This window comes from Corvus moneduloides, chromosome 26, assembly GCF_009650955.1.
Source record: "Corvus moneduloides isolate bCorMon1 chromosome 26, bCorMon1.pri, whole genome shotgun sequence".
Taxonomy (NCBI): Eukaryota; Metazoa; Chordata; class Aves; order Passeriformes; family Corvidae; genus Corvus; species Corvus moneduloides.
In genome coordinates, this window is record NC_045501.1 from 4357092 (window position 1) to 4378472 (window position 21381).

The 21381-nt window shown below is 55.8% G+C and overlaps 2 protein-coding genes across 4 annotated transcripts in view; one reads left to right on the plus strand and one right to left on the minus strand.

Annotated features, from left to right (window-relative positions):
* DCAKD (dephospho-CoA kinase domain containing) lies at nucleotides 1–9212 on the minus strand. Of its 3 annotated transcripts, XM_032134420.1 has the most exons (6): nucleotides 8999–9212; nucleotides 7494–7599; nucleotides 5670–5787; nucleotides 3447–3650; nucleotides 1557–1644; nucleotides 1–1101 (listed from the first exon to the last, which is right to left on the minus strand). In XM_032134420.1, exons 1-6 carry the CDS (start codon nucleotides 9202–9204, stop codon nucleotides 816–818), a joined length of 1008 nt encoding a protein of 335 aa, XP_031990311.1. In that variant the 5' UTR covers nucleotides 9205–9212; the 3' UTR covers nucleotides 1–815. The 3 variants fall into 3 exon arrangements, with proteins under 3 accessions (XP_031990311.1, XP_031990313.1, XP_031990312.1); XM_032134422.1 differs by lacking the exon at nucleotides 7494–7599 and having other exon boundaries at nucleotides 8999–9104; XM_032134421.1 differs by lacking the exon at nucleotides 8999–9212 and having other exon boundaries at nucleotides 7490–7577.
* Nucleotides 9164–21381, plus strand: part of NMT1 (N-myristoyltransferase 1) — an 18364-nt gene continuing 6146 nt past the window's right edge. The window contains exons 1-6 of the mRNA XM_032134419.1: nucleotides 9164–9548; nucleotides 15593–15707; nucleotides 16930–17074; nucleotides 19226–19344; nucleotides 19849–19940; nucleotides 20530–20646. Coding sequence (XP_031990310.1) covers nucleotides 9319–9548; nucleotides 15593–15707; nucleotides 16930–17074; nucleotides 19226–19344; nucleotides 19849–19940; nucleotides 20530–20646 — 818 coding nt within the window. The 5' untranslated portion in view covers nucleotides 9164–9318. The remainder of the gene's footprint in view (nucleotides 9549–15592; nucleotides 15708–16929; nucleotides 17075–19225; nucleotides 19345–19848; nucleotides 19941–20529; nucleotides 20647–21381) is intronic.

Here is a 21381-nt window from a genome sequence, read left to right on the forward strand (position 1 = left end):
TGCGGAGCAGCTGCTGTTCAGTGTTTTATTAAAACAAAAGTGAAGACCCAGCACCCGCCTCGCCCAGGCTCAGCTCTCCCACCAGGAAACCGCCGCCGAAGGAAGTTCAAACAGCAGGAAATGAGTTTGAACGAGGCAGAGCCCAGGTCTCAGACTACTCCAGGGTGGATCAGACCCTTGCATCCAAAGCCAAAGGTGACCCACGAGTGATGGCCACAGAAACAGAGGGCAAGAGGGAGGAGCAGCCAGCTTGAACACTCGATCCATGTGAATGAGGTGCTGTCCTCCCCCTCGCTGATTTAACAGGTTTCCATTAAATCAACATGAAAGAGGGGAAATCCCAAGTGTAAATTTGGATTAAAAGGGCTGAGCTATGAGGAATCACCCAAGGGACAGTGGAGGCGGTGACAGGTACTGAGAAGCCACCCAGCCCCAGGGAGAAGATTGTCCTGGAAGACATTAAAGTGAGATTATACCCGATTAAAGTGAAATTGTACCCGATTAAAGTGAAATTGTGCTTGATTAAAGTGAGATTGTTCGAAATTAAAGTGCCTCAACTCATTGAAGTCCCACAACAGAGACCCACATGGGGACAAGGGCCTCATCCCACAGGCACAATTGGTGGGTGAGAACCTGAGCAGGGAGAACGTGCCTGAAAAAACCTCTGGCTGTGTTCACCTTGGGAAGTGTGCAAGGAGATGCCTCATGCCGCTGTCTGCATTCAGCTGGCAAAGCTCATTAACAGAGGTGGCCTTTCACTGCCCTTTTCAAACTGGGAAATTCAGGCCCCTTCCCTGACTAAGAGAAAAGGTGAATTAAGAGATGAAATGCCGGAGGAGGAGGAACACCAGCCCTCCGAGCCCAGCAACAGCCGTGCCCACTGCCAGCCGTGCCCAGAGGAAATCCAGGGAACCCTCGAGGCGGGCGTGCAGCTGCAGGACCTGCCGGCGCGTGCTCTCCCAGTCCCCGGAGTTGTCGATGACGTGCGTTGCCCACTTGCGCTTCTCGTCCAGGGGCAGCTGGGAGCTGATCCGAGCCTCGGCCTCAGCCGTGCCCAAGCCGCTCCTCTTCATCAGCCGCGCCAGCTGCGTCAGGGGGTCACTGCCGGGCGGAGCACGGGGCTGAGCTAGGGGTGGGAGGGAACGGGGGATCTGCCTTCCTCGGGCACCAGGGGGAATCACTGGGATAAAACGGGAATGAGAGAGGTGCCCCTTGTCATTTCTGACACAGTCAGCCTGCACTTGGATCAGCAGAGCCGCCGCTGCCTGGGCTGTGCTCAGCGTTCCCACAGCCTGTAACAGTGCCCCAAATCCTGCCCTGATGGAGCACGAGAACAGGTTGTGGAAGGCCCAAAGGCAGCGACCTCCCTTCTATGATGGTGCCAGGTTCCAGGGAAAGCTCAGGAAGGCCCTCATGCACTATAAAGGCAGTGTTGCTTCTCTCAGTGGGGTTCACACCAGGGCTGTGGCTGAACCTTCACCAGAGTGGAGGCACATGATGGTCCCCTCTGAGAGAGGTGGCATTGTCCCTGTCCTCATGGCTCCCAGAGCACTTACCAATAAACCAGCACCGTGTATTTCATAAACCTGGTCAATCCGTGGGTCTCAAAGAGCAGAGGGATGTCGAGGATCACATAGCGGTAGCCTGTGGAAATGGCAACATTCCCCAAAAAAGGGAACACTGTTAACCCCCATTCCCAAATTCCTCATGCTGCACACACACCATGGCTAGGAAAAGCAAAGCAAGCAGGAGCTCTACAGCTCCATGATTACAGCCGAGCAGAGCAGAGCCCGCTGGCCCTTCTCCCTCTCACAGGGAGGAAATGGTTTCATTCCAAGTTTCCAGAGGAAAAAAAAAACCAACCCTAACCTGGCTGCTCTCAGACCAAAGGTGAAACTGCAGAAATATAATGAGGAGCTGAAACGAGGAGCTGAAATGAGGAGCAGCAGTGCCTGGCTGGCAAGAGCAGCAGCTGCGCGCCGTGCCGGCCTCTCCCGGGAAGCAGTGCCCACAGCAGGATCTGCTTTCCACTCCTTCTCTTGTCCAAGACTTTACCAGGCTGCAGCCATCTGAGCCAACATTTCCCAGCTCAGCTTTCCTCCCTTCATAAAAAGCTTTGGCTAAACAGCTCCATTTTATCAAGGGGAGCAAGGAAACCCTTGCAGACCTCCCGCAGCTGTGACACTGAAACATGGGGGAGCCTCCAGGCACAGCCCAGGGGCTGAACCCTCACCAAAACTGGCTGAGTTTGGTTTAAAACCTCTGTCATCACAGGGAGCAAAGCTTGTCACAGTCAATCGCTGTCCCCCTGGTTCTCCCTGTGCCTCTGCCCTTGGCCAGTGTTTGGCGAGGTGGGAGATGCCCTGCTGAGCCTGGGGGAAAGGAAAAGGGCAGGAGAAAGCTCCAAGTCAGGACTTCATTCCCCTGCATGGTCCCAGCCAAGGGGACATCTCCAGGTTTGTTGGTGTCCCCTCTTTATGACCCCCCCTAAAACCGAGCTGCCCACAGCAAGCAATGCCTCGACAAAGACATCATCATCCAAGGAGCCACCATTCCACCAGCATCTCCGCCCTGAGAGGCTTCTCGCTGCCCTCTGATTTGATCGATCAGAGCTTTCCTTACACAGCGATCCTCAGAGACAACATCCAGCTATCCCAAATCATTAAATCCTGACTAATGAGGACAAGGCAGCCTGCTGAAGCCACACAGCGCTCTCGCCGAAGGCCAGGACAGCATCCGCCTCCTGAGCCCACAGCCCCGAGTTCAAGACTCCATCTCTGGCTCCTGGCATTCCTGCCTGTTGCTTCCTTTGTGCTTCCTCACCCCGCAGCAGAGCTCGGCCCCGCGGTGCCCCAGCCTGTTCAGCTCTCACAGGCCTCAGCTCTGATAAGCACCACGAATCCAGACTGACTCCATTAAGGCATCCGTCTGTCTACATGGAGACCTCTGGAACAGCTGGTGATCTTATCTGGCATTTCCCCAGCCCGGCCTGACAGCTGCATTTGTTCCATTTATCAGGGGGAACACGGGACTTTGGAAGCCACAGCTGTCAGCCCATTCCTCACCTTATCGACGCTCAAAGGGCTCCACAGCTTCCACTGAAGCTGGAGCAGGCTGGGGGCAGGGAGGGATATTTGGCCATTTCAGGAGTGTGACATTATCTGGTGGGTAATCTCAGCAAAGCTGCTCCCGGGCCCTACAGATACACTTTAAACCACAGAGGAAAGCGGTGAAGGGCAGCAGTGAAAGGCAGGAGTGAATCAGGAATGAATCCTCCAAACAGACACCAAAGGCCACCGGAGGCAGAGCACAAAGGCTGTCACTCAATGTCCCTTCCCTTTCTCTGTTTTCCCTATTCCTCTCCCCACATTCAAACTAAAGGTAGAGGGATCAGGGATGGCTCCTGCCCAAGCAGGAGTCCTGGCAGGCCGGACATGACCTCTTACCAAGCACAAAGTACTTCAGGACCTGCTTCAGCATCTCTTTCAGGATCTCAGGGTGGGTGATGGAGTTCAGCAGCCTCCGTTTCTCCGGCTGAGAGAAGATAATGTTTCCGAGAGCCTCACGATTTATCTCGCCATTCTCCAGGAGGATCTCGGTGCCAAAGTGCTGCAGGATCTGCTGATGGGCCTTGGAGTGGGGCTGCACCACTGAGAACATCAAACAGCCGGGGGTGAGAGCCGGTTTTACAGCACAGTCGGTGTTTGCATCAGCAATTGCCCTCAGATGGGGTTTGCTCATTAACTGACGGAGCTGATGCTCCCCGTGGCAGCACATCTGCCTCCAGCTCATCTGTCCTGGCACCACAGCTGCACGGCCTGGCAGCTCCTGCCAGAACAGCCCTGCCAGCCCAAGGTCCCTTTGAGGGCTGACACCTGGGAGATCGAAGTCCTGCAGGCATTAATTCAGCACCACAACGCTGCCGGCACATGCTGCTGCTCGGGGTGACAAGTCAGCAGGGCAGGCAGGAGGACACAGTGATGGCCACACGCCAAGGCAGGGGCAGGAACTGGGCTCAGACAATTCCCGCCAGGGATTGAGCAGGGAGATCCTAAAAGGATCAGGACCAGCTGAAACTTCAGCACTATGTGGATACTCACTGCTGCAACTTGGCTCTGGCTGCTGCTGAGGTGGATTTTTTTACTGTCTTTCACGTCAGTCACTAAATTCTTCAGGAAAATGAATACAAAAACCTTCTAAAAGCTCAATCCCCAATCAGCCCTTGCAGGGGCTCTGATGTTACAGGAGTGTATAACTTTAAAGCCACCAAAAAAAAATCCCCAACAAAAGGGATGAAGCAATAAAACCATAATTAAGCTCCAGCTGAGGGTAACCACAGCGAAGGACAGACCGCAGATAATCATCTCTCCCAAATCCAGGAACATTGCCACAGGTTGTAACCTCAGGCCAACCTCATAAAAGTCTTTAAGACCAATTTTTTTTCTCCCATGGAATATCACACGGAGGCAGTTTCAGGATGGGTGAAATCCATATAGTAAACAAACACATATAAAAAAGGAATTGGTGGAAAATAAAGTGATTGGCAGAAAAACTTCCACAGAGTATCTGTGGTGTTTTCCTACTGTCTCTGAGGGCTTTTAGCACCTCCAGCAAATTTCCTGCACCTCCAGGGGAATTACAGTGCAATAAAACGTTAAAGCATCACAGCTTTGAGTGGCTACACAGTAAGTTCTTCACCAAACAGAAAAGCTCAGGCACCTCCAAATGTGCACCACTGCGCCATGACTCAGCCACAGACCCCAAACCTGCTGCATGCAGGAACCACAGCCCTCAGAATCCCAGACTGGTTGGGGAAAAAGAGCATCCAGTCCCACCCCCGCCATGCACAGGGACACCTTCCACTATCCCAGGTTGCTCCAAGCCCCATCCAACCTGGCCTTGGACATTTCCAGGGATCCAGGGGCAGCCACAGCTTCTCTGGGCAACCTCTGCTCTCTTCGTTATCCTGGTGGGGTGAAGGGATTAACATCTCACAGGTAATCAGGGGAAACAAGGTGAGCTCCAGTCCTACTGAGGCAACAGAGCTGGGATCCTGGGTCCTTTCTCCAGCCTGAGCAGCACGTTTGGAGAGCAGCAAGAGGCAGGCGTGCACTGCAGGAGCACAGACCAAATTCCCCCTGGCCTGGGATCTCTGGAGCCTCTTTTTTTTTTCCTTTTTTTGAGCACAATGATTTTGTGGTCTGATCTCTCAGGATCAGCAGACAAACTCCATCCAGCACAGAGGGGCTTTCTCTTTCAGCTGTGTTAGTGATCCCACCCAACGTAACTGAGTGACAGGATGGGTGTCCTGGGGCTCAGGGGGCATATGGGATTAGCCAAGGGATTCCACTTTACGGGGAACCACATTTATTTTTGCCCAGACTTGGCTTTCAAAGCTGGGAAGCATCACACTTCAGGGGAGGAAAACTCAGAGCACAATCTCCCCAGGGTGTTTATTAGGTCATGATCTTCTTCTTTTCTTTATTAAAAATATATCCTAGTTCCAATCCCGCCCCCGGGGCAGCTGCTCCGCAGCCTCGCGGACTGGGAAGCGGGAGGGAAACGCTTCTCCGATGTACCCAGAGCACCCTCTGCCGTCAGCGCTTCCCGGCAGCGATCCCGGTTGTCAGGGGAACCTCGGGGAGCAGGATCAGCTCTGGAAAACTCACCCTGCCTGGCAATAACATCGGCATCGATCACGGCACAGCCCAGCTCCCGCAGCACGGCCACCACCGTGCTCTTCCCCGACGCGATCCCACCCGAGAGTCCCACCAGGAACATCGTGCTCTGGAAGGGAAAGAGAAGAGCTGGAAAACGCGCCAGGACAGGGCCATTTTGTTCATGCTGAGCACATCAAATATTTAGCCCCAAACAGGCAACTTCATTCAAAGCTCATTTTCATACTTTCTCAGGGCGTCACTGAGACATCAGCAGGATTTTGGCATCCTCTGAGCTGGGTATCTGTTTCACAGGCTGGAGGACAGTGTTGGATTAAATGAGGCTTTTCTGGACCCCCCTAACTCTGGATGTGCCACTTGAGCCAGCCCTAAGTTCCTCCAGCTGGTTTATCTGCAGCTCCAGCAACTCGTTCCCCTTTAGCATCTCCACCCATCAAACCAGAGGTCCATCTACAGCACCCTGAGTCACGGAATCATGGAATGGTTTGGATTGGAAGAGATCTTAAAGCCCATCCAGCTCCACCTCCTGCCATGGGCAGGGACACCTTCCACTGTCCCAGGCTGCTCCAAGCCCCATCCAGCCTGGCCTGGGCACTGCCAGGGATCCAGGGGCAGCCACAGCTGCTCTGGGCACCCTGTGCCAGGGCCTGCCCACCCTCCCAGGGAGGAATTCCTTCCCAATCTCCCATCTGGCAGTGAGAAGCCATTGCCCCTTGTCCTGTCACTCCAGGCCCTTGTCCACAGTCCTTCTTGGAGCCCCTTGAGGCCCTGGAAGGGGCTCTGAGCTCTCCCTGGAGCCTTCTCCTCTCCAGGTGAGCACCCCCAGCTCTCCCAGCCTGGCTCCAGAGCAGAGGGGCTCCAGCCCTTGGAGCATCTCCGTGGCCTCCTCTGGACCTGCTCAGAGAAATCAGGAAATTTCTGGCACGTTTGTCGAGGGTGACCCAGGAGCAGCGAAAAAGGGCAGAATTCAGACAATATCTCAGCCAGGACTGGGACACACGAGGCCTGAGGGGGAGAGCCCTGCTGAAACCCTGCAGCCAGGTATCAGAGCTCAGCCACCTCTGACACCATGGGGACCCAGAGCCCACAAGGCACTCAGTGAATCCCATTCCCACACTTCTGGCAGCCCAAGGGACAGGGAAATCACAGCTCTGAGCAGCAAACTGGTGTCCATGAGCTGCCAAACATGGCCCTGGGCACAGATCTGTGCTTGCCCTTGGCCTCGAGGCCGGGAGGGGGTTGGTAACGCTGCTCTCACAGCTCCTGCACAGAGATCTCCCTGCTCAATCCAAACCCTGCAATCCTCTAAATCCCGTTGTGTGCTCTCAAAACCAAACGGCTCAGCCACGCAGAGGCAGCTCTGGAGAGCTGAGGGGACTACTGTGAGTATCCACATCCCAAAACCACAACAGCCTCAGCAGGCTGGGTACAGACCCCAGCGTCCCTCCTGCAGCCCCAGCCCAGAGTGTCCAGGGCTTTGTGCAAGCGAATTGTGCAAATCCCCAGGGACAGCAGCTGTGCCTTTGCTGTCACCTCATCCAGGGTGACACCATGGGTGAGGGGCCGAGCCTCCCACAGCTCAGCCTGTGGCTGTTGCATCTGAGGAGGAATTGGCTCCATCACCTTTGGCCAGGAGCCACAGGCTGCTGGTAGTCACCCCTCAGCTTCCCCTCGCCCAGATCCTGCTCCCTCCCTCTTGGAACCCCAACCATCTCAGCCACCATCTCCCTGCCTAACCTGGCTCTGGCCTCCCCGCTCCCTCCAGACAGCACCAGCTCCCCAAAAACTCTGCACATAAAGGAACCAGGTACCTACTGCCCGCACTGTCCCCAGCGAGAGGGGCCCGTCCCGCTGGCACCCAAGGACAGCAGGTGGGAGCACGGGGCAGGGGGGCTGAGGATGCAGCACTGCGTCCCTTTGGCTGGAACACAACAAAACCAGACACTTCAGTCATAATTCAGTCCTACAAACAGGACCCAAACCCGCAGTTTGGGGGGAAGAAGGGTAAGGGCAAGTCCTGTGGCAGCTGGAGGCAGCTCAGCAGAGGGAAGGAGCAGAGCTGGAGCAGAAGCAGCAGCCCCTGCCAGCAGCTCATGCAGCAGCTCCAGCGAGCGCTGACGCCAGCCTGTAGCAGCACCACGTGCTCCTTCCCTTTCCCAGACATCAGGAAAACAGATGGGAATGGCTCCAGCAGCAACAAGGGAGGATCCAAAAGGAATCAGAGAGGGCCAAAATAATAATAGTAAACAGCAGTGCTTTGAGGAGGTTGATGTACTTCCCAAGCAGGACCTGGACCCCACGGGGAGCCTCTCCTGGTGTTACAGGGGGCTTGGAATGACAGAGAGGCTGTTTATTTATCCCAGCAGGTTAAAATCTGCCTTCCCACTGCAGCAGCCTGCAAGGGGCAACACTGCACCAGGAGGATCCGGATCACAGCAGCGGAGGCTCCATGTGCCTGTTTTGTAAAAGTACTCTAAAAGCTCTCCTGCCCATGTAAACACAGGCCTTTAACTGCAGTAACCTCAGCGTTCTGGCCTCCAGCCTCAGCTGGGACTTGCTCCCAAAATCCCTGCTATTTCTGTCCCTCCGTCGCATGCCTCCACCACAGGAATTACTGCAGGGGGAAAGCAGCCCTTGGAAGGGTTATCCTGGAAACCAGGGCCAGCCGGGGATCTGAACACTTGTGCTGTTCAAGGGCCTGCACAGATCTCAGGCATCAATATTTAACGAGCTCGGGTTTGAACTGCCCACGAGGGGAGAGGCCAGCCCACTCCTGCAGATGTTACCGGCAGGAGCCAGAACCAGTTTTCCCCCAAATACACCATTTTGGGGGTTTGTATTTGGCCTGTGCCAACTAAACCAGCCATAGGGAAAACCAGAACACGAGCCACAGAGGCTGTTCAGGCTGGAAAACTCGGTGAGCTGTTCCTGCAGCGAGGAATGGGGAGATGCACCCAGGGCACTGAGGAACTGTTTTTTAAAGAACTAAGCACCCAAAAATTCCCGGGTCCCAACTCCTGCGGGTTTTGAGCACAGCACAAGCTGCCAGCCTCAATCCGTCCATTCACAGGGATTGGGGATGAAGCCTAGAGCGTGTCCTCCAGCACCATCCCACACCCGGCCCTCCTCTTGAGCCCATCCTCGCCTCTGGCTGGGGCTGAGAGACCTGGTGTTTGCCTCGAGGAGGCTGCAGTTAAAGGCAAGAATCACCAAATACATCTTTAATTGGCGGGGAAAGAGCCACCGCCACAACCACCTTGACCCATCCCGCGGAGTGCCGGGGCCACCACGGGCCCCCTCCCGCCGCCCTCACCACTCACCCTCCGCCCGGCTTCACCCGCGCCGCAGTGTCCCGCGCGCCTATTGGCTGCGGGAAGCGGGGGCGTCTCTCCCAGCCAATCGGCGCCGCCCTCATTAGACTCGACCCACCCCCCTCAAGCAGGAAGCGGGCGGAGAGGCGAGCACCGCGGCCTCGGGGGACGGGCGAGCGCGGGGACGGGCGGCGGCTCTCCGCCAGTCGGGGCATCCACACGGCTGCCCTGGTGTGAGGGGACCCTCCCGCCACCGGCGCCCCGCCCCTGGACACCCCCAGAGATCGACGGGAATCGTAGTCCCAGCCCCGGCGCAGCCCGGCCCCCGCATGCCCACGCAGACTACCACTCCCGGCATGCCCCGCGGCCCACCGCCCAATCGCGGCACGCTTTGTTGCGGGGGTGCGGCACGCGCGGAGGCCCCGTTCAAGATGGCGGACGACAGTGAGACAGCAGTGAGGCGGCCACCAGCGAGGCCTCCGCGGCCGGCGGCGGAGGAGAACGACCACGAGCATTGCAGCGACTGCGAGAACGAGGCGGAGCATGGCTCCAACCGGGGGTGAGTGGCGGCCGGGACCGCGTGCCGCGGCGGCGGCCGGGCCCATTGAGGCGAGGAGCGGCCGGGAAGTGCGAGGCGCCCCGCCCCCCGGGTGCGCTGATAGGTCGCTGGGCAGCATCCCGGGCAGCGATTGGTCGAGGCGCCCGTCAGTCTGGTGGGGGGGCGGTGCCCATTCACGCCCGGTGCGGGAGCGTGTCCGGAGCTCAGCGGGGCCGGGCGCGGCCGCGGCGTGGATGGGTGACGGCTGCGGGGCGGCCGGGACGGGGCCGCGAGCGCCTTTTCTGGGCAGAAATAAGCCCAGTGAGCAGCTCTTCGCGGCCTTGCGTTAGGGTGTTTCTCCCCACATTCCCTCTGCCCTCCCGCACGAGCCTCAGCCCATTCCTGGCATCTCCGTCGCCGCGGTGACACCCAGGGTGATGGCACGGTTGGATGCGTGATCCTGCTTTCCGGAGCATGTGGCATCCCCGTGCCCTGGAATAATCCCGGGCTTCTGTACACTCATCCCGTCGTTATCCTAAACGCAGCCCAGGGTTTTGCAAAGCTCTGCCTACATTGTCTCGTGGTTGGAGGAGCGCAGCCTCCAGGGGTATGGAATGGTGGAATAACAACAACAACAAGGCAGGGAGCGAGCACAGGCAGCGAGGCACGTCCTTATCTCAGTAGGGAAGAGCTGGAATGCTTAACGTAGCACCCTCATTGCTCACTGCGTTAATTAATACGGTGCAGAGCTGCCTCCCCATGCCTGGGATTTGCGGGAGAGGCTTCATCCTCATTTCGTCTGGGAATGGGAATGTCAACGTGTGGCTTTCCAGAGGTTTCTGAAGGGTTTGCACTTTGTTCTTCCCGCACCTGAGCCTCACTGGGCTCCTCCTGCTCACCTGGTGCTGCTTGCCCACCCCTGCAGAGCAGAGACCATGGGCTTGGAGAGCCCTTCTCCCTCTATCAGCAGCTTTCCATAGGCAATCCTGCCTGCCCAGGAACCGGAGCGAATAAAAGGTCACACAAGAAATATCACAGAGGCTTTTTTTATGACAGCACAGCTGCCCATTTATATTTTATTTGCCTCCCGGGTGTGGCACCGTGTCTCAGTTTAATCGGTTTAGCCGAGCTGGGGGAGATTTTTATTTTCTTTCCCTCTGACATGATTAGGTTTGTGGAAGCCAGAGCCGAGCAGAGGAGACGCGGTGCTCAATCACCACTGTTCCCCAGCCCAGCGGTTCCTCCTGCCCTTTGCCAGGAAAAGGCGTGTTTGGGAGCCCTCCTCAGATCCTGGCGTGGGCATCACTCTGGCCATCTCGAGGAGCTGGAATACCACAAGCACTGGGGACTATCCAGTAGGAAATAGTGTGGATATCTTGGGCAATAACACCAAAAGCCATAAGGAGCGTGAGGCAGGGAGGCTTTGGAGCTCTCTGGCAAGTTTCCTGTACCGCCAAAACCCAGCAGGGACCCACCAGGGAGAGACCAAGTAGTGGGAAAGAGGATGGTTTTCCTTCTGGATGCACAGTCATTAATTCTGTTGATTCCATACCATCTCATTACACTGGGGTGCGGGAGTGTTTCCGGTCACGCCAGTGACACTGTCCCCAAAAACAGGGCAGGGGAAGGGCTTTGAGCTGCCAGGGTTTGTAGAGCCACACTCGGAGCCCTGCCCGTGCCAGTTTGTGCTGGGAGTCACTGGATCTTGGCACTGAGGTTTAAAACATAAAAGTATTCCTGAGTGAAAGCAATACTTCCTTTCCTTTTAAGGACAGGAAAGAGGAATTGAATTTCCTCAGCCTCAGTCATGTGTCAGCACTGGGAAGTGGCTGCACTGCTCTCTGCTGTGGCTATCCAAGTTGATTTTCCGAAGAAAATAAGCCCGCTTCGTTATTTTTCATATTTCCCTTTGTGTGGAGGGAGCTTCCACTGTGTCCCTGGTGGCTGGGGAGGGTTTATTCCCTGGTTCTGGAGAGGCAGGAACATTGCATGGGCTCAGCCTGGTGGGATTTGTCACCTCACAGGCATCGAGAGCAGCGGTGACACCAAGGATTGGAGCGTCCCAGTCCTGTGAAACGGTTCCATTGTTGTCAAAACCATCTGGGGAAGCTGTTTGAGACAGAAGGAGTTTGGGAGCGCCCTGTGGCACAGCTGGGTTGTTGCCTGATGGGGTGTGAGGGGGCAGAGGGGCTTTTCCAGAGGGGCAGCTGTCGATGTGGTGATCCCTGCCTGCAGTGAGCCACGAGAAGGTGTTCCTGGGACAAGCACTGAGCTCCCACATGTGGGATTCAGTTGTAGGTGTAGGGAGCACAGTGGTGGCACACTGGGCTCCGAGAGCTGAGCTTTGCCATCTGGAAATCCTCCCTCCCTCCCTCCCTGCCACGGCCCCTAACGAGATTACAGAGATTACAGCCTAAGCACCGTGCCTGATTAGCCCCCGGGTTGGCAGAAGGATTTTCCAGCACCTAAATACGGAGCAGGGATCTACTCCTGCTCATCTGACTCCTTTCAGCCTCCCAGCAGGCTGAGGGAACCGCCCAGGGCTGGAGCTGTTCCCCTTGTGCTTCCTCCCTCAAGTTTGGGAATACGGTGGGAACACCCATGGATCCAGGGGATAGATCAGTGGGTGCTGAGCACCAGTTTGTTGCTGGATGTGTCTGGTGTTTTTCAGCCTCTAGAGGGGCTGAGCTGGTGGAGCACAGTCAGTCTGAGCAGGTCTCACTCTGAACAAGCCCAGCCGCTGTCTTTAGGTGCTTCCAAAAATCAGTTTTCAAGATCGCTCAGGTTATGGGGGTTGTATTCTGGGCAGTGGTTGGTGCTGGAGCCTTTGCTTTCAGCTCAAGGAGCTGCCTGGTAATGGAAAGGAGGGATTGTAGTGCTGTGAATGGCCATGATGTGGGGATGCCTTTCCCAGGAGTAGGGAAAAGTGTTTTCCTTAGCCAGAAAAGAGACCATGGTGATCCCACAGGGAATTGGGAGGTGTGTTGCAAAGTGCAGCCAGGGCACCCTTGTCCAGCTACCTCACCTCTCAAAGCACCTCAGAATGCAAAGGGGTATGGGAGGAAAAAGGCGTTAAGTGCAGCTGGGAAGGCCGTGGGCTGTTGGATGTGAGCTGGGCTGGCAGCTCACCCTTCCTGCTCCAGCCCTCTCGGCTTCATGGGTCAGGCCAGCTGCAGTAGTTGAGATTTTGGATGGTGGTGGCTTGTCCCAGGACACTGTTGGGGAATTGTCATTAATTTGGGGAATGTCTGAGAGGTGCAGTTACCCTGGAGAAAAAAGATATTTGCTTTCCTAAATAGATTTAAAATAGAAAATACCTGTAATTGTTGCTTCTATGGGTGTAGCAAGTGGGAGCTTTGGGTTTTCCAGCATTTTCCTACATGCTGGTGACTCCTCTGCTGGATTGGTTTTCATCTCCTGGCTGGAGCAGGGCCCTTCCCCAGGCCATGCCACCTGGAATACAAAATCTCATCCCACCTTCTGCCACCCTGATTTCTTCCAGGTCACGCCAGCTTTGCTCATAAATCAGGGAGGAATTTTCTCAGCGCTTTCACCTGTGAGCCTGGCGTGATTGGGCCAAGCTCATTAGCACCAAGCTGGGAGTTGGCAGCTCTGATTTATGAAGCAAAGCGATGCCGACAGAGTATGAGGGGAGCATTCTGTCTGTCACAACTGACACCTGCAGCATCCCAATGTGCAGGTGAGCTGGGAACACGTGTCCATCTCCTTTGGAAGGGGCAACTTGCAGCGCCAGCCCTTGGGGTATGCTCAAGAACTCTCCTGGTGCTGTCAGTTTGTGGTGTTAAAATTGATAGGAAACGGTTTGGATGTGTTTAATGCAGCTCCAAGGTGGCTTTGCTCATCCCAGGACTTCAGCATGGCCAGGATCTGCCCGTGCTCCTCCCCAGAGAGTTAAAAAAGCCATCACACATTTGTCACTAAAATCAATAGTGGTGTCAGCAGCCCTGTGCTGGGATTGCTGCTGCTGTCATGTCCAAGCAGCATCTCCCGGGTGGAGGCAAAGCCCTTTCCTGGCAGTGGGAGGGAAGGTGAGATTCCCTCCAGGGATGGTTCAGCAGCGCCGCAGGATGCTGCTCCTTGGAGCTGCTGCTCCTTGGAGCTGCTCGTTCTCAGAGCTGTGGCTTTGCTCCTGCTCCTCTCTCTGCTCTCCTTCATGTTCTTCTGGAGAAGAGGTGGGGGCTTCTCTTTACCTCCTTTTGTGGAACAGCTCACCTTGAGCCAGTGCTTGTTCCCACGCCAGGAGTGCTTCCCATCTCCTGGTGTTCCACACAGGCTCTGCTGATAGATGGGAGTCCTTTTCCCCAGCATGTGCTGTCTGCAGAGCCTCTGCTGCTGTTCAGGTTTCATCCAGAGGAAAAGCTTCCCCAGCCCAGCAGCTCCGTGTCCTGCAAACCATCCTTCTCTGCTCCCCAGGACAATGCAGCCCATCACGTTGGCTTTCTGTGCTACATCCACAGGCACCTCCCAGCTTCATCCCTCAAAAAACATTTCTCCATCCACTTTTCCCTAGTTTCATAACCTTCTTGCTGCTCAGCCCAGGGATTGCCTAGAATGGTTGGGTTGGAAGAGACCTGGAGGATCATCCACTTCCAACCCCCTGCCATGGGCAGGGACACCTTGCACTTGCATTTCTTCAAGCTCTGTTCTCCTCCCAGCCCCTCCTTGTTCTGGCCATGCTGAAATAAATAGTTGGATGCTGCTCCAACATATTTTCCAGCACGTTTCTTCTTTTTTTTCCTGCTCCACCCTCTTCACCACTATCTTGTGTTTGGTAAAGACATTAAACTGCTCTGGGAGTGAGCAATGCTTTTGTGGGGAGATTCCAGGCCAGTGCCTCTGGGCAGGTCAGATCTGCGGGGTTGTCCCTTCTGTGAGAGTTGTTTTGGGGTGCAAGGAAGGGAACCTCTGTCATAGAGTACAAATGCACTGGCTGTATCCTGACCCCTCTTGGCAGCTCTGAGGGACAGGACAGAGCTGAGCCATGTCCTGGCACCCACTGCCCCCAGCTTGCTTTGCAGGAGACCCCTCGTGCTGGCAGCTGGCAGAGCTCTCCTGGCCCTGTCCCTCCCTTTCACCTTTCATCCCTCCTCTCAGACCTGCTCCAGCCTCTCCAGGATTGAATTTCCCCCTGAGCCCTGACCCCTTGGAGGCTGTGGCCTTGTTTGGAGGCTCCCTCCGAGCTTGGGGTGTCCCAGCTCCCCCATGCCTGTCCTGTGCCGTGTCATCCCATGCAGGATCATGAGCTCATCATCATGAGATCCCATCTGCCATGCTGGGAGGAGGCATCTCTCCTGTGTTTTGGCATCAGGATGCTGCTGGAACAAAGGCCAGGCTCGGTGAGGGGTTTCATACCAGCAGCTGTTTGGGAATGGTCGTGATCTGGATGTCCAGGGCTGCCCTGCATCTGTGGAAGGAGGAGCTGTGCCCTGGTGTAGGTACTTCCCATCCTGCACTCCCAGAGATTTGCTCCTCAGTCTCAATTTTCCAGCTCCAGCATAACAATATAATAATTTTCCAATAAACAGCCTCGTCTCCGTAGAGCATCATCTCTGCAGGTGAGGTGACACTTGGCACAGTGTCCTTGGCCACCGACCTCTCTGTGGTGCCAGGACCTGCTGTGGGGCCTTATCCCTGGAGCTGGACCAGTGTTTGCTGCTTCCACATCTATCCTTGGGCTTGGAGAGGGGGAGAAAGCCAAAGCTGGGCATCCCACCACTCCACAGGGTGGATTTGGGCGTGGGTGGCAGAGTGGGGTGATGTGACAGTGGGGGTGTGATCTCTTGCAGCACAGGGCTCAGTCCTCACCTCTGAGCAAACCTGTGGGGTGGGAGGTGTTGGTGCTGGTCCCTTTTTGGGAGCTCACAGGGAGTTCTGTGCCGTGGGGTGGGTGCTTGGCTGCACCCTCCGTGCGCGGAGTATTCCCCTTCCTGGAGACTTGGACTCAGCAGGGAGCCTGTATTTTCTTTAGAGTGCCTCAGAAACCAAACAAATGTTCTCCCAAAAGAAAACCCCAAGGCTCCAATGATGTTTCTTTTGTTCCCCAGGGGCCTGAGTCCAGCAAATGACAGTGGAGCCAAAAAGAAGAAAAAGAAACCCAAGCGGAAGAAAGAGAAAGGAGGAGGAGACCAGCCCGACCAGGCTCAGGACCAGCCGGTGAAGGTGACCGACCCCTTCCCGGAATCCCAGCCCCCCACAACAGCCAGCCCCATCCTGAACCACTCCAGTGCCACTTAGGGCAAGGAAAGAGTTCCCAGCCCTGGTTTTAGGCACTTGACTGCTCAAAAAACTTCAGATTTAGAGTGATTTCCCAGTCTGGCTCCATGTGTGGGAATTCCTGTTGGTGCAGAAGGTGTTTGCAGAGCACTCTGGGGATAATGCAGTCCTTGGCTGGATATCCCAGGCAGTTCCAGGGTCAGACTGGCGCCTCCACGTTATTGTTCCCAGACACCAGCTGCCTGTCACAGGCAGGAGCTGCCACCTGCCAGCTCCGAGTCCTGCCCGCAGCAGCACAGGGGTGACATCTGATGGTGTCGATTTTTTGCTTGATGATCACAGGAGCAGTAGCTGGGGAAAGCAGGGACTGTCTTATTCCTCTGGGCTTTGCCTGATCCTCTCCAGCAGCCAGTGATTTGGGAAGCAGCATGGGACACACATGGCCCTCTTGTCCCCTCTGGTCCTGTGGCAGAGGACACACATCAGCAGAGGCTGTTTTCTGTCTGATGCTCAGTTCCCGTCCAAATATTTTGAATATTTTGTCCAACCGACTGTGCAGAGCTTTAAACTGGGGCTTTGCGTTTTTCAAACTAAATTCCTCAGGGATCAGAGAGGAGCTGGGGTTGGGAATTCAGTGCAGAGCCATCCACCCTGAGGAAGAGGAGGATGAAAGTGTCTTTCATCTTGACTCAACCTCTCTGCCTTGTCCCAGTCCGTGGTGTCCAGGGACTCCTCTGGAAGCTGCAGTTTGTGGGTACTGATTAGAGGGAGGAAGCTGAACAGTGAGAAAGAAAAGCCACTGAAGGAATCCCGAGTGCTGGGTGTGGGTAGATCCATCTGTCTCTGCAGGATGTCAGGTGGGGAGGTTTGCTCCTGGGGTTCACAGCACCCACTTAACTGAAGCTTAAAGCATTTTCAGAAAGTCCTTCCATCCCCTTTGTCCTAGGAGTGCCTAGAAACCAGGTCTGGGTGAGTGGCAGGTGGTTGATGAAAGGGTTCATCCATTCTGTCAAGGATTGAGGGTGGGAAGGGAGGTTCCTGCCTGCTCTCCCTTTCCTGGCAGCACCCACCCCGGATCAGCTCCAGGTTCCCCTAATGAGGAGCCCACATACAGACCTGGTGGCTCAGCTTACTCATTTTGCTTTCCACCCTCTTTTTCTGCCCTCAGGTGAACTCTTTACCTGCTGAGAGGATCCAGGAGATTCAAAAAGCCATCGAGCTCTTCTCTGTAGGTCAGGGCCCTGCCAAAACCATGGAGGAAGCCAGCAAGAGGAGCTACCAGTTCTGGGACACACAGCCAGTGCCCAAGCTAGGTATGTGCAGCCCCTCAACATCCTGTGGGCCCTGGGGGAGGCCTTGTGGTCCCCATGCTGCTCCAAGGAGCCTGGAGATGCTCATTTGTGGCCACCAAGTGAGTCCCTGCCTGGTCTGGGCTTCAAAGGCATCAAAACCACTTCTCCACCATTCAGCATCATGGGCTGAGTGGATGAGGAGGATCTGGAGAGCTGTGCAAGCACTTTGTGGAGTACAGAGGGACAAGGAACCACTTCTCACATCAGACCTGATGCCTCCTGCGTTTGTGCATTCCTTCATCCCGGTCCTTAGCCTTGGAGTTGGGTCTCCCCAGCCCCCTGTACCCAAGTTTCACGTGTGGTGTTGCCACATCCTATGGACTCAGAGCTGTCCAGCTCTCCCCTTCCTGGAGGCTGAAGTTTCCCAGACAGGGATCCTTGGTGGGGAAGGTGACTCGGGGTGAGTCGGGGCCAGATGGTGATGGGAGCAGCTCTGGGAAGCAGCTCCATGTGCTGAGCTGCCACGTCCTTGGTTTGCTGGGCTCACATCCCTCTCTGGCACAAGCAGGAGCTGCAGCTGAGCCTGGAGAGGGGAAGCACAAACACCAAAGCATCTCTACCCCAAGCTGCCATGAGCATCTAAGGATGGGAAGCCCCATCTCTTGATCCCCTCTTTCCCCTGTGACCATCCCAGCAGTGCTTCCCAGCTCTAGTCCTTGTTCCAGCCCTTCCTCTTGCTCCTGGCAGCCTGTGGCAGTGATCTGCTGCTGACACCGTGGCAGGAGCTCTCAGAGCAGAAGTGACAGGAGAGCTGCCTGGCTGGAAGGTGCTCATTCCCAGGCTGATTGGGGTGCCTGGGATGAGAGACGTTAGTCTCTCCTCATCTCCATCCCCGAGAGCTCAGGGGAACTAGGGAATGAGACAAACCCACGCTTTCTAGATTTATCCATGACTGGTCATGGCTTCAAATTTGCTGCTTTTCAGTATTTCCCCTCATGGGGTTGTGTCTCTTTGCTGGAGATGCAGTGTTTTTATTCCCATTCCATGATGTCCACACCACTCTGAAACCTTTTTGGGTTTCAAAAACTTTCCTGGGAGCAATAGTCTCAGCTTTAAGTCGGGAAAATCACAGTGAGATGGCACACATGGTCATGTGAGACAACAGAGCCTGGTCTTGCATTTGCCCTTTTTTCTGAGCATGCTGGACATGGGAGACATCATTTCTGCTTGGGAAAACCCTGGGGGAAGGGTGGAAGGTGTCTCCTGGGGAGTGGGAGGCACAAAGCAGCTCATTCCTCCCAACACCATGGTGGTGGCTGTGCCCTGGCTGTGCCTGGCTGCCAGCCACTCCCCGTGTCCCAGCTCTCCTCGTGGTGCTGGCAGGCTCTGGCACACAGCGTTACGGACATGGGGCTATTTAGGGCTGGATAACAGAAGTGCTGTGGGATTTTTGGGGCCAGATCTCAGAGCAGTTCAGCACCTGTTCAAAACAGAGAGGGCGGCCAGGGGTGAGCGTTTCTGGAAGCTGCCTGGGGTGGGTGTGATGGGGGAAGTTTTTGCTCTGGGCTTTCAGCATCTCCCCATTGCTTGGAAACCTTTTCAATGCCTTTTTAAGGGAATTCCTAATTAGCACAACTCACTTTTCTTGGCAGCACTGAAGTGATGCTGCTGGACTGACATCCCCGAGAAAGCCGGAGCTTGAGCCGACATCTCCTGGCTGAATCAGGGCCTTTAGGAGTCAGTGGTTTTACAACAAAAGTTGTGTTGTTCACTGCAGCTCTTCTTTAGACACAGTGGGCAGGAAACCCTGACACTTGCCAAGTGGCAGTGGCCAGAGCTGGCAGGGATCACCATCCCGTGAAGGGGCTCACGGGAAAGTGCTGGCCCAGGCTGGGATTGTGGGGAGGGGGAAAGATCAGGATCACGTGTGGAGCTGGAGGGTGTAGCTATGGCTTGTGTTTGGTCACCCAATGGGCTCCACTGTTGCCCTGGAAGGAGTTTTGATTCCCTGCCCATTGTCATATACCAAACTGGGTGGGTGCAGTGACAGTCCCTGTCTGCCACTCCAGGGGTGGGAGATGTGAGGCACGTTGCCCACCAGACTGAGGTGTTGGGGAGGCTTGGCCTCACGCAGTAGAGAACTTCTTCATGGCTGCGTGCTCTGTCCTGCAGGAGAAGTGGTGAACACCCACGGTCCGGTGGAGCCGGACAAGGACAATATCCGCCAGGAGCCGTACACCCTGCCCCAGGGCTTCACCTGGGATGCCCTGGACCTGGGGGATAGAGGTGTGGTGAGTACAGGCAGCTCGGCATGCGCGTGTTGGGAGTGTCTCGGATGGCAGTTCAATGCTTGGACTATTGGAGATGGTTTTGGGGATGGAAATGTGTCCTTCATCACAGCAGGCAACTCTCTGGCTCTGTCACACCATCTCCTTGGGCTTGGATGGGTCTGATTCCCTCCACTGCAGTTCCCTTTTACCCATCCCAGATTGGCCAGCTTGGCCTCGTTTCTTCAAGGGGCTGTACAGATGCCTGAAGCCAGGAGCTTTCCCTTAGGAAGACCCTTTAGAGCATGACCCACCTCCCTGGAAAATGACACGGGGCTTACCCGTGTCCTGCTGCTGCCCCTGCTCTGTGTGGCACTGGTCCAGGAGCAGGGGGATGTGCCAGGAGCAGGGACATGGCTGCACATGGTGCCCCAGTGCTGTGGCCACACACGAAGTGTTCAGGGTCCTGTCTGGGGGCAGGTGATGGCTGAGTAACCTCCTTAACCCCCGTGCTCTGTGCTGCTGCAGCTGAAGGAGCTCTACACGCTGCTCAACGAGAACTACGTGGAGGACGATGACAACATGTTCCGGTTCGATTACTCGCCCGAGTTCCTGCTGTGGTGAGTGGCACCAGCAGTGCAGAGCAGAGGGTGTGGGATGCTGACAAGCCTGATCCCGGTGACAGGGCTGCAGCTGCCTTTGCTTATCCCATCTCCCTTCCTCCTGAAACGTCCCTTCCCCATCTGTCACTGTGTACAGGGACACAGTGAGAGGGGCTGTCACCCAGCGCTGCCTGCCTCGGGCTCCTTCGAGATCTGGGAGCTTAAAAGTGGACTTTTTTCCTCTTTGGTTTGATCCCTCAAGTGTTTGAAAATCCCAGTAGCTGAGGAGTTCCTCAGTGCCCTGGAGCTGTGGGATGAAGGCAGCTGGCAGCAATTACCCTTGGAATCCTATTGCAGCAGAGCTGCTGTTTCTTCAGGGTGTTCCTGAATCGAGGAACAGGGACTTCCTCCTGTGTCCCTAGTGAGGACTGGCCGTGGGGTGGAGGAATTGCCCCAGATCCCAACAGTCCTTGTCACATCACTGTCACCCTCTCATCCTCTTGCTGCGAGCAGGACACAGGGAGTCCCAGGGCAGGGTGGGAGGCAGGAGCAGGTACACCAGGGACCTTGGATGGGAGGTGACTGCTGAGGTGTGTCCCCTCCCCAGGGCACTGCGTCCTCCAGGCTGGCTGCCCCAGTGGCACTGTGGGGTCCGAGTGGTCTCCAGCAAGAAGCTGGTGGGATTTATCAGCGCGATTCCAGCCACCATCCACATCTATGACACGTGAGTGCTGCTCTGCTGCGTTTCTCACCCTGCCCCTTGCTGACACCTGGGGCTTTCTGGGAGTGCTGAGGGGGTCTGGCTACATTGTCTTCCCCAGCCCACAGCCAGACCTGCACCCTTCAGCTTTGGAGATGTTTTGCTGCTTGGAGGGGAAGATGGGGGATATTTAAGATCGGCAGGGAGGTTCTGGGCAGGAACATCTTGTAGTTAACTACTGTGAAGGATGTTTTCCTCAATGAGTTAGGTTAACTTAGAGCTCTGGCTTACAGAAATCATCCAGGGCTAGATGGAGATGGAGGATCATAGAATATCCTGAGCTGGAAGGGATCTCCAAGGATCATCCAGTCCAACTTCTAGCCCTGCACAGGGCAGCCTAACAATCCCACCCAGTGCCTGAGAGTGTTGTCCAAACTCTCCTGGAGCTCTGGCAGCCTTGAGGCTTTGACCATTCCCTGGGGAGCCTCTTCCCAGGAGATTCCCTGAGCAGTGCCCAGCCACTCTCTGGGGGAAGAACCTTTCCCTAATGTGCAACCTGACCCTGCCCTGACACAGATTCAGACCACTTTCTGTGGGAATCCCGGGGTAACAGCTTAAGGGAGGGTTCTCCAAACCCAGCCCCTGCCCCTTCCCTGAGGCCTTGATTCCTCATTCCCTTGAGAGGGTTTGGAGGTAGCTTGCCCGGGGCGTTGGTCTGATCCTCCCAGGTCAGGACAGTCAAGCCTCATGTTCTGCATT

Bases quoted from the DNA above. Each gene is read 5' to 3' on its own strand.
- DCAKD (XM_032134420.1), bottom strand. From the start codon at position 9,204: ATGCCCCGACTGGCGGAGAGCCGCCGCCCGTCCCCGCGCTCGCCCGTC. The intron at 7,600-8,998 runs GTGAGTGGTGAG...GTTGTGTTCCAG, and splicing joins CGGGTGAAGCCGGGCGGAGG to CCAAAGGGACGCAGTGCTGC. The intron at 1,102-1,556 runs GTAAGTGCTCTG...TCCGCCCGGCAG, and splicing joins TACACGGTGCTGGTTTATTG to TGACCCCCTGACGCAGCTGG.